The following is a 12156-nucleotide window of genomic DNA, read 5'->3' on the forward strand; positions in this document are numbered from 1 at the left end:
CCACCCCTACAGCTAGCTTCCACCATCATGGCCAACTTCCACCGACCTCACCTCTACAGCTAGCTTCCACCGATCATGGCTACCACTACAGCTGTCACCGATCATGGCTACCACCCCACAGCTAGCTTCCACCCATCATGGCTACCACACCCTACAGCTAGCTTCCACCGATCATGGCTACCACCCCTACAGCTAGCTTCCACCGATCATGGCTACCACCCCTACAGCTAGCTTCCACCGATCATGGCTACCACCCCTACAGCTAGCTTCCACCGATCATGGCTACCACCCCTACAGCCAACTTCCGCCGATGATGGCCACCATACAATCCTCAAATTCTAAAATGGATCAGATCTCTGGACACCCTACATGCTAACAATTCTCCAGTCACAATAATGAAGTAATAACTCACTGAGTGTCTTGAATAACAAAATGTACAAGTTTACATTGGTCAGAACATAACACACAGAGCATAAGGTACACACAGACAGAGTTCACCGCTGTAACTGTCTGTATTGCACCTATAGAGTTGGCTAAACATGACACAGTATAAAAAGATATTAACAAAGGAACTTTTATTATCACAAGCTATTGATATTCTTACCTGCAAGACAAATAACTTAAGTGTATATATATAAATAACTCAAGTGTATAAAAAATAACTTGAGTGTACTGTATATATTTCTCAATAAGTTAACAATCAATGAATAACTTAGAACTGTCTGTTACAGTAAGTGAAAACAAAAATAATATATGTGTATCAGAGGACCGATAGACAATACTAAATCATGACACACATTCAATAACTTGGGATAAAATATAAATCATTATATATTAAAGCAATAAATATTGATGACATAATCCTTTGCCTAATTTTTTATAAAAGAGGATGTTTATTTAATTACTTAGACTAAATAACCCTTTCATAGCCGAATTCTAAATTATTGACCAAGTTCCTCTGAGTATACTTTTAGGAAATTGTCTCACAATAAAGTATCTCAAACATGGAAGAATATATCAAGACAATAAATTAAATACAAGCTAATGTACTCAAAAGGGGAGGTAGGGGTGGGAGGAGTTTGGAGGAGAGGCCGGGTGGAGGAAGGGGTTGGGTGGGAGAGGTGGAGGGAGAGTCATAGTACTAGGCAGTTAACAGGTTACAGTGTTTACAGTTTCCCACAAGCTTGTACCTCTTTCACCTCAACTCGTAATGATCTCCATCTGTCTCACTCTCAATAAACACTATACTGTACAACCCCTGTGGTATATAGTGGTCATGGTGAACAGTAATTATATTTGGAGGCTTAAGGCATTTATTGCACACATAACATTAAAATTTACAGATGAATTACTATGCATCAAACAGACAAAAAATTGATTTGATTTAAGTTAAAATTATAAATAAGTTTACGCATAAACGTTTATATGTCCATAGGATATATATTATGTATACATATGTGTAAAGAAATGCTAAATACATCCATCTGCTATGAAATCCATCAGTAAGAAATGTGAACAATCGGTACAGTACTTTAGGAATATCCCATCAAAAAGCTAGTACTGTACAGCATGGGTAAACCTCTCACAAAGGAGCCTCATCAAATGTTAACTAGTTACCCTCAGCAATCACTCCACGGTAAAGTATCTTATCCGTTACAGTAGTGCAAGTCATAGTCTGCGTATATGACAGATAAACGGTAGTAAAGTAAATAATCCAGTGAATGATTACACGAGAAAGGGGGAAATACTAAACCAACAGTAGCAGCACTTATGAACGCAGAGCAACAAACTGGTTAAAGGCATCGAGAATATGGAGATCCAGGTCTTGGGTGAAGAGCAGTGTACTGAGTGTCTGACTGTAACGCTCCACTTGTGTGTTGTGCTGTGGATAATATTAATACATTAGTGTCAATACAGTACATCAATATATAACAAGGTGTCAATAGTAATATAAAGGTGTCAATACAGTACTTCAATATATACAAGGTGTCAATACAGTACATACATAAATACACAGAACAAATATAGATGAATACAGTATAAACTAATACCATTTCAAACATTTATCACCTTACTACCTAGCCAGCCATTGGTCCTTTCATAATCACGAACTATACCACCAAGGAATAATTTACCACCACGATCTTTATTATCTTTACTACAAACTCTATTATCAAGGACTTTATTATCTTTACTTAAACACAAACTACACAACCTGGGATCATAGTTTACTACCACAACGACCTTTACTACAAACTTTATAGAGGGAAGTTATCTCACCATCATGAAAATCTGGTGCAGTCTGCCAATAGTCCAACGGTACCAGTGTGTGTTGAAGTCGCGGCCGTCTGTGTCGCACCTCACCAGATGCTCAGAGAGGATCATGATAAAGCGCTGCGAGGGAATCAAAGTGAAGGTTAATTTGGGGGTAAATCAATGTAGCAGCAACTTAGTATGTGTTTTTTTTTAAATTCTTCATGTCTTTATATATTATATTATAAGGAGGCTAACTGATTAACAACCTCACAAACCACTAGTAGCTCACTAACTACCAGTAACTAACTCCCTAACTAACTAAACTCACTAATTTACTCTCTTTCCATATCATAGTCAATTATTTAATCTCATTCACTTACACTCAAGGTTCTCGAATATAAAAATACCCGACTATAAGGAAAACGATGATCTTAAAAGTATAAACGGGGGAAACTTACTTGAAATATGATAAGGAAGAGATTCTTCTGATCAGCCTGAGCCGCTTCAAGCTTCTCCTCCATCCTCTCTATCTCCTCTTCGCTGGGTCTTGGCCTCTGCTCTTCGTCCTCCGAGGACGAGTCGTCGGAGTCGTTGCCCGTCCGACGCTCCCGGGCATCAGTGACTTCCTTCTGCAGCCGTCCCACGTGTTTGTTCATCTTGCGAATGGTTGCGTGAATGATTTCCCAGATGTAGTTCCTAAGGAGGAAATTAAGTTGTTAATGGAGAGAAAATCTGTGGTGTAGTGTAGAGGAAGGTATATTTTCTCTATCTTCCTTCTCCCCATCTCTCTTTCCTTCTTTCTCTCTCTCTCTCTATCTTCCTTCTCCCTATCTCTCTTTCCTTCTCTAGATTTCTGAGATTACCCAGAAGCCCTCAAGGTCCACCAGCCTCAAATTATCTGGACCAATCACAATCATCTCACCAAATTCAAAAGATACACAACAATAGGCTGTTTCCTTACTCTAAAATTAATTCTGTAAAGCAAAATACAAATAAAAAAATTTAATTATATAAAATACCTATAATATCTAGTGGCTTTTGTAGGTCGATTCAGAGATCATTCAACTGTTAAACAAATGGCTACATGTATAATTTTAGAACAGAATATAAGACTGTGTCCCTCCATGTCCACTCAGGAATGAATAATTACTCTTGTCTGGTACACCTGATGATGGTCTTACAACTCCTCAGTGGTCTAGTATCCTGGCAAGACACTGAGGTAACACACTAAAAGCCGAGAGCCACAGTAGATTATCACTCACCAAGCAGTCCTTCACCACAACAGAGAACGGCTTATGTTAAAGTGAGAAACACACACATCCACGTCCTCACTTACTTGGTAAACTCGGGCATCATTTCTTTGCTGAATATCCAGTTGGCCACGCTGGCACAGGACACGATCTGGGTGCGGAGGAACTTGTCGACCAGCATCACCATCATCTGCTGGTGGTGGTCCCATACCTCGTGCATCTCCCGCAGCACCAGGATCTGTGCTTCCTCGTTATTACCCACTATTGACTCAAACACCTGTTAATGAAACCCAGAAAACATTGTATACTGAGTGACTGTTACTATACAATATAAATTACTTGTAAGAGCTAATACACTATTATCATACCACCTTAAAACCAGGAGAAACACACCCACATACACACCATCCACCCCTCCACCCACACACCAGGATACCCCAAACTCACCTTTAAAAACTTAGATATTCCAGCAAAAGCGTGGGAGAAACTTTTAGCACCTAGGTGAAGGATCGCCTGGACGAACACTTGTATCTGTACCGGGTTATAAGGCGGGTCTGTCTCGTCGTTCTCCCTCAGTGGGTTAGGCAGCTCACCCAGTGCCTGCAGGACTTCCACGGATGTTCCCTTGGACCGAACTACCGACTCGAGCCTGTGGGCAGTGTCGGCTCCTGGCAGATCACCTGTTGAGATGTCGATGATAATATAGTAATGTAGCGATGTTATTTATTTAGCTCCATTAATTATATCTTAACTGTAGCACTCTATGTATGTATGTATGTATGTATGTATGTATGTATATCCTGTATCTATCTATCTCCGCTATCAATGACTGTACATAGACCTCAACTACAGTACAGTACTCTATCATATTATTTATCAAGTATATTCACCATCAACCAATCAGTCATCAACTAATCAACAATCACTCGTATCATATAATCTTTCTTTACCAATCACACAATCATGGTACACTTACTGGCATCAGCATTAGCATACTTGTACACCGGCTCTGGCTTGGGTGGTACAAAACAATCGAACTGCTCGGGTACAACCTCTGCGATTCTCTGGCGGTACGATAACCTGGAAAAACGATGGCCAGTTAATTAAGTCTCCTGTGTGATGTGTTAAATGCTGGAGGGTAATGCATATCTGGAAGAGATTTTGAGGCTGTGTTGTGGAAGGGGGGTGGTGTTATGGAAGGGGGGTGGTGCTAAGGAAGAGGGGTGGTGTTATGGAAGGGGAGTGGTGTTATGGAAGAGGGGTGGTGTTATGGAAGAATGGAAGGGGGTGGTGCTAAGGAAGAGGGGTGGTGTTATGGAAGGGGGGTGGTGTTATGGAAGGGGGGTGGTGTTATGGAAGGGGGTTGGTGTTATGGAAGAGGGGTGGCATTGTGGAAGGGGAACACCACAGTAGACTACATTTGTGACAGTCGATCATGAACAACAGAACACAGAACTAATATGGATCACTTGACGATTAGCCCCAAGCTTAATTGATCTGAGGAGGACTTAACCACCCTAATCCAACCTGAGGGGGGGTTAGGTTAGCAATAAGGTGGTTAATCAGGTGAAATAAGATAAGGTGGAGGATAAGGTGGAGATTCTTCAGGTGATCCAACCAATCATTTCATCACCTGGCCACCTACCTCATAGCTCTCTGTAACACCTCAATGATAAACTTGGCTCTTGGGTGCATGGGATCTAGCTGTGACGACTCGAGCCAGTCATCCCACGACCACTTGAACTGGAAGTTACTCAGATGGTACCCAAACCAGTTGACAAACCTAGAAAGAAAATATAATGAAATGCTGATCTTTTGTAGGTCCTATGATAAGCAAACACAGGATCCTAGTTGACTTCAAAACTATCCTAAAATTCTCCAAATAAACAGTAATCACAGGTAAATATGGTGAATCAACCAACCAACCAACCTGTCAAAGCAGCAGACGTTCATGGTGTCAATGCGGTCAAAGAGCAGTTCTACAGCCTGAGCCAAGACCTGTGTGGAAGGGAACATATGTATGATAGAAAACAGAAATATAACCAACAGCATCACACACACTGATCATTCCCGCTCAAGGATATACGTTATCTTCAATATCAGTGTTTAGTGAGTCAAACTTTAACTTAGAGAGAGAACTGTAAAAGGTAATTGTTTAGTTTGAATTATTAATAACCTTTAAATCAATATTTCTTACATTATCTCCTTAAGTTTAGCAAGATGGTGACCCTCATAAAGGCTGGACCTAATTCATCTTGAGAATGTGTCCCATAGGCCTGAGGTGTGGTTACAACACACTATATACTAAGCCTTCAATAAACAAGGAGGTAATGTGGCTGGTACTGTACTTGACTGCCTTCATTTCCTCAACCATAAAATTGGGCAGACTAGGGAGGGAGGAAGGGAGGGAAGGAGCCCAAGGTACGAATCAGCGACCCTGAGGAGACTACTGTATTGTACTATTCCAGATGATACTAAATGTTACATAATACCTCCTTGAGATAAATGTATAGTATATATCAGGTGCCTCAAAGAGAGCTCAGGTTCTCAACTGGCTCAGCCATGTTAATATTGTTATTATTATCCACTCTGTATCTGTATTTTTCTGGCTAAATAAACTGTTACAATTCAATTCAAAATACTAGGCAAGCGCTTTAGTCACGTGGCCACCGCCCTCATTACATCTTACGAAGGACACTCACTTGGGGCATGGTGGCCGGCTGGAGTTTACACAGCTCAATCAGGAGAGAGCCGTAACAGATCTCAATGTACCGTGGACCGGGGAGGTGGAAGAGCTCAGCCAACACCACCTCCACGATCATGTACTCTAGAGGGATCTTGTGCTTGAGGGGGAAGTCCAGTAAGAAGGCAGCACTTCACATGAAAAGAAAAGAAAAAAATCAAATCATATGTAAAGTAATGTCAACTAAGATGAGGCTAATATAAAGACAACACAGGTCTTAGTAATGAACAATAATAAACTTTAATATATCCTCACATAGTTATTCATATCATCAACTTACAAATGCAGCAGTGAAGTGAATCTTACATTGCAGATTCACTTAAAAACCTTCAGGTCAGTTTTCTTATGCATACAAAACCGAGTCACTCATCATCTATAAGACCCCCATCACTCACCACTGCTTCCTCTCAAGATGGTACTCCTTGACAATGTTGTGAAGGTGTTCCTCGATCAAGTAACGCTCGATGGAGTGAGCACCAGGCAGTACAGGTCCCTCGGGGCAGTCAGTGTAGTCAAACAACCTAGAAAGGACGATCATATGAAACACTTTTTTACATACTGTACCGTACTTAGTTAAACCCTTTAATATCCCAGTATAGGTACTCCTGAGCATGTTGGTTTTGAATCTATGGTATATGATTCAATTGCGGGGGTAATTAGTGGCCATATTGACGCTTGGAATATTTTAATGATATTTTTCAATGCTAATTACTTGCCAACTAAGGGTTTCTGAAGTGCATTAGGCATTTTTGTGTTATTCTGAAAGTACAGAAGAACCTCGATAAATCGGACAAATTGGGGCAGACCCCGGTCCAAAAAAAGTTAATCTATTGGGGGGGGATAACACTGCTTATCTGGACTGTTTAAAGAAAATAAGTTGTTTTTATTATGTTATAACTACACTTCAACAACTAAAGCCTTTAAGTTCATAACAAGGTTTTTAAAACACAATTACATCAACATTAAAAAGTAGGAAACAGAACTCTCTGGGTTGAAAATCAGGACATGTCTGGTTGACGATGAAAGTTATTAACAGTAAAGTGTTATATGTAAGTAACAACAGAATTAGCCTCATGAATAAAGAGAAAACTGTAAACTGTACAGTACTATAAAGATAAAAATAAGAGGGGGCAGCAGGTGGGGACTGGGGGAGTAGTATGGGTGGGTGGGTCCCGCAAGGTCCCTATAACACATGTTTATCTCTCACCTGAACACGACCCAGGGGAATGGGTAGGTGTTGTCAGCGTGGTGTGGGGGCAGGGTGAGGGGCGGGATGTTGTGCTGCAAGGCCTCACACAGGATGGAGTCAAACGCCACGTACGGTCGGGCTATGTGTTTCTCCTGCCACATGTCTGACCGTAACTTGCAGATCTATGAGGGAGACAAATACTGGTTAATGTCTGCTGGGCTTCATTCACATCTAGAGGACGACAATTAGTGATGGTTAATGCCAGTCTTGGTTCTTTCACATGACTTTTTCCCTTGAGTACAATGACTTATCCCTTTGAGTACGATGACTTATTCCTTTGAGTTCAGCATCATTGCACACAAGGGAGAAGATCAGATTATCTTACTCTAGAGATTATTACTTCGTACTCAAGGTGGTTACATCATCGTACTCAAGGAATTAAGAGAGTACAGTACTATCACACCTGAGCCCAGAGACAATCCAGATATTCTTCCTGCGGGTGCGGACGGTCGGAGCGCCACACCCTAAGCCCTGGCACATGCTTCCGGCTGCGCTTTCTGACGTAAATCTCGATGTGCTTGAGCAAACGTTCCAAGTCCTGTTCCTTCTTCTCATACAGCTCGCGGCCGACCCAGGGTAGACAGCTGAGTACGGCGTAGACATACGTGTCGCTACGAACTGGAAAGGGGAATAAAAATAATAATAATATGTAGTTAACCCACACATACACCTTACATACACTAGGACACTTTGTTTACGGGGATGGATAAGTTATTCATATGGGTTAGGAGGATAATTTAGGTTGGGATAGGTTAGATTAAGTAAAGGTTTGGTTAGGTTGGGTTATGTTTGCTGAAGTTTAGTTAGGTTAGGTTAGGTTTGGTTGAGTTAGGTTACATTTGAAGAGGTTAAGTTAGGATATATTTGGTAAGGTCTGTTTAGGTTAAGTTAGCTTATGTTACATGTAAAGAGATGAGGTTGGATTAGGTCAGGATGATTTAGGTAAGGATACGTTAGCAAATTAAAATCCTCAGGTGAAACTAATGAGGGGTCCCAAAAGTCACCTTGTGGGGAGTTGTCATCTCGGGCGGTGTCCAGGAAGGTGTGGAGGAGCTGCAGGAGGGAGTTGGTGGAGATCACGTGGCAGTTGACCAGGTCGGAGAAGAACCTCAGGACGTAGCGGGCGGTCTTCCACATACACGCCTTCAGTGCCTCCTTCAGCTTCTTGGCCATCATGTCAACGAACTGAAAGGTGCCGAGATAGTGTAGACGTTATATTAGAATATGCTGGTAGGCGCCATATTATGATAGTTATATTACAGTATAAATTCAATACAAACAAACACACATCTCCCCACATATATACATACACACACACACACACACAATAATCACCTCTCCACCAAAATTGTAATTCTTGGCGTTGAGGAGGCCGACCAGGGTGGTGTAGATGGTGGTCTTCTCGGGCATCTTGACAGCACAGTCACTCAGGATCTTGAGTATCTTGCCCTTGTAGTTGTTGATGTCAGCCTCCAGCACACTGGCCAACCCCTCCAAGTTGCTCTCCAGGGACGAGGTGCTCTAAACACAACACAATAACGTTAATACTAGATGTTTATTGTTGTTTGTATAGCTACCTGCAATGTTCAGGTTGTGTATTGTATACCTGCACTGCCTATATATGAATCAAATGTAAACATCTATCTGTGTATACTGTCTGTATGTAATAATAATAATAATTAATAACAATTAACGGTTTATTGAAGCATAGCAGCCAGAAGGCTGAAAATATACAGTTACATAATTGGGGAATGGGTCTCTTGAATGACAAATAATATGTGTGTATGCATTATGTTTGTATGAATCTATTGTCTGTCTGTCTAAGGTTGGTTAGGTCAGAGTAGGGTAGGGTAGGTCAGAGTAGGGTAGGGTAGGTCAGAGTAGGGTAGGGTAGGTCAGAGTAGGGTAGGGTAGGTTAGCTTTAGGTTGTGTAATAAACTGTTAAAACATTGTGTGTGTGTGTGTGGGGGGGGGTCCTGACGCTCACAAGAACCAACTCATCACCAACAAACCTTTTCTCCGACGCGCAGAATAAGGGACTCCAGTCGATCCTCAATTTCCACGGCATCAGTACGACGCCTTTTTCTATCTCGACTGGAGTCTGTAAACATTGAGAAAATATTTATCATCTGGTGTATGCTTTATTGGCTAAATGTACAGGGTGTGTCATAAGTGGTGCTCCATACTGTACAGGGTGTGTTGCAAGTAGTGCTCCATACTGTACAGGGTCTGTCATAAGTCACATTACATACAGTACAGAATGTGCCCGATTGTGCACAGCCTATGACACACCCTGTATAGCAGAACATATCCTATACAATGGCATGAATGAAGAGAGATGCAGATGCATTTAGGTTAGGTTGAAATTATGTTTTTCTGATGGTTTTGGCAGTTGATATTTTGCCGTGAATGGCTAAGTTCCTACTAACTCTTATTTTACTGAGTGAGCTCTGAGAGGCTATTCGTACATTACCGGTAAACAACGCAAGAACTATATTTGACCGTGACTCTGGCGGTAATTGGCATGTACAGTATTTCGCCGTGAGTTAATAGTTGTGTAGCTATAAACATACCTAACCATATTTCTGTTGTGCATGGAAACTTATCCTCATAAAAGAGGCAACATTTACTAGAACCTAATAGAACCTGACATAACCTACCAAAAAAACCCATCTTCCTAATACTTAGCCAATCAGAGCGCACTCACAGTAAATTAGCGTCAGCAGAAACTTAACCATTCACGGCAAAATATCCACCACGGATGATTTTTTATGTATTTTGAATGATTCTGAACTACTTCCACAACAAGTGGGGGCAGCAGTGACAAAAGCCAAATGCGATCGGAAAATGCTGTACAAATCTCACGTACGTGCCATCCTGGATTACTGTCTACAGGCATGGAAACCTTACCTCCAGTAAGACCTAACATCCCTAGAAAAGGTTCAACACACAGATAATAAAATGATTCCGAAACTAAATGTAGGCAGTAGGCAGCTATCAAACAGGGAGGTACTACTGCCTGGGAAGATATTGGAAGCATAATGTGTTGTCTAATGGTAGACTCTGCTGCCATATGGCATCACAAAAATTGTGACCAAGTCCCAGGTTGCTGATCTTTCTTTCTGCCTCATTTACACACAATTGCAGGGTCTCAATTGTTTCTCTTACTTTGATAACACAACATACATATATTGTTTCTCTTTTTTATGTTTTTTTCATTTTGTATTTGTTTGTGGTTCTTTATTATTATTATTATTATTATTTTATTTTAAATTTTGTATTATAATTTTATTTACTATGAATTATTATTATTATTACTATTATTATTATTACATTTTTGCCCCCAGGCACCAATATGGGTCAGTGACCTGTGCCCGGGTGGGCTAATCCCCGTAAAAAAAAAAGTCATCTCGATTATCCAAGTAGACCGAGGGCCTAAGACTAACGAATGCAGGAAAAAAAGTCACCGATAAAAAGGAACGGAAAAAACCTAGCCTAACCTCAGCTAACCTAACCTAACTTAACCTAACCTACATGCAATGCCATCATATATATATATTGTGTTGTCAATGTGTACAAGTCATGTGACTTTATTTCCGTCCACCAGACTAACAACCACTTAGACAAGACAACAGCCCTAGACAGCACTATCATGAACATTGGAGGGATCCTATACTGGCTTATCTATCTATCTATCTATCTATCTATCTGTCTATCTATCTATATATCTATCTGTCTACTTATCTATATATGTATCTATCTATCTACCTAGCTGCCAGACGTAATAATTTATGACAAGTCACCAGCTACACCACACACAAATCTCTTCCTTCACATATATTACATCAATAACCAATCCTCCAATGATAAAGTATTCAACAAAAACAAATTAAAATCCAAGCGTTAACACTGACACATATATAATACAATAAAAAACTAAATTGACATTAAAAAAAGTTCACAGTGACACACATCCATCAGGTACAGTTACACCTCCCTTTCTCTTCCCTTTCCCTCACTTCTCTCACCATAATCTGACATCTCATCAAACTTCCGGCGACTCATGGTGTCTTCTTTTTAATTCCGCGGTATGAAGAGTAATAAATGAGTGTGATGGGTGATGGTGACGCCGCCTTGACTCTCCTATGGACTGCTGGCTGGGTGCTGCTGCAAAATGGCGAGTGTTGTCACTGCTACCACGAACATTATAGTACACGAGCCTATTGAATTTGTTTTTATCCTCTTCACCACTGATCGGCTCGTTAGCTGCTTGGGCGATCGGTCACGTCTCTGTTACGCACTTTATCTATATATATCTCCTCTATTGATTCCTTTCATCCACTTAAATACTTCTATCATATCTCCCCGCAATATATATATATATATATATATATATATATATATATATATATATATATATATATATATATATATATATATATATATATATAGAGAGAGAGAGAGAGAGAGAGAGAGAGAGAGAGAGAGAGAGTTATGTTAGGTTAGGTTATGTTAGGTCGTGTTTAGTTAATTTTTTCTTATGCAAACAAAAATATTAGTTTAGAAAGCGAGTTCGTAGTGCATCTTTAACATTGTTCTAGCATCTTTCCCAACAGCAGGCAGTCTGTCGATGTTTTGCTCTAACCGGCCTAAAATAT

The 12156-nt window shown here is 40.5% G+C and overlaps 1 protein-coding gene across 1 annotated transcript; it reads right to left on the reverse strand.

Annotated features, from left to right (window-relative positions):
- Nucleotides 1-560: 560 nt before the first annotated feature.
- On the reverse strand, nucleotides 561-11680 carry LOC121865846 (nuclear cap-binding protein subunit 1-like). Its single transcript, XM_042365396.1, has 16 exons — nucleotides 11527-11680; nucleotides 9511-9599; nucleotides 8834-9019; nucleotides 8503-8683; nucleotides 7902-8116; nucleotides 7457-7620; nucleotides 6645-6770; nucleotides 6209-6380; nucleotides 5437-5504; nucleotides 5152-5289; nucleotides 4483-4586; nucleotides 3954-4186; nucleotides 3593-3783; nucleotides 2715-2952; nucleotides 2281-2394; nucleotides 561-1882 (listed from the first exon to the last, which is right to left on the reverse strand). Exons 1-16 carry the CDS (start codon nucleotides 11561-11563, stop codon nucleotides 1769-1771), a joined length of 2370 nt encoding a protein of 789 aa, XP_042221330.1. The 5' UTR covers nucleotides 11564-11680; the 3' UTR covers nucleotides 561-1768.
- Between the last annotated feature and the right edge of the window lie 476 nt (nucleotides 11681-12156).

Source organism: Homarus americanus, unplaced genomic scaffold, assembly GCF_018991925.1.
Source record: "Homarus americanus isolate GMGI-L3 unplaced genomic scaffold, GMGI_Hamer_2.0 scaffold34354, whole genome shotgun sequence".
Classification (NCBI taxonomy): Eukaryota; Metazoa; Arthropoda; class Malacostraca; order Decapoda; family Nephropidae; genus Homarus; species Homarus americanus.

Excerpts from the sequence above, each read along its gene's own strand:
- LOC121865846 (XM_042365396.1), bottom strand. The coding sequence starts at position 11,563 with ATGAGTCGCCGGAAGTTTGATGAGATGTCAGATTATG. Across the intron at positions 9,600-11,526 it reads TGATGAGATGTCAGATTATG|ACTCCAGTCGAGATAGAAAA; the intron begins GTGAGAGAAGTG and ends CAATGTTTACAG. Across the intron at positions 3,784-3,953 it reads GAATATCTAAGTTTTTAAAG|GTGTTTGAGTCAATAGTGGG; the intron begins GTGAGTTTGGGG and ends TTTCATTAACAG.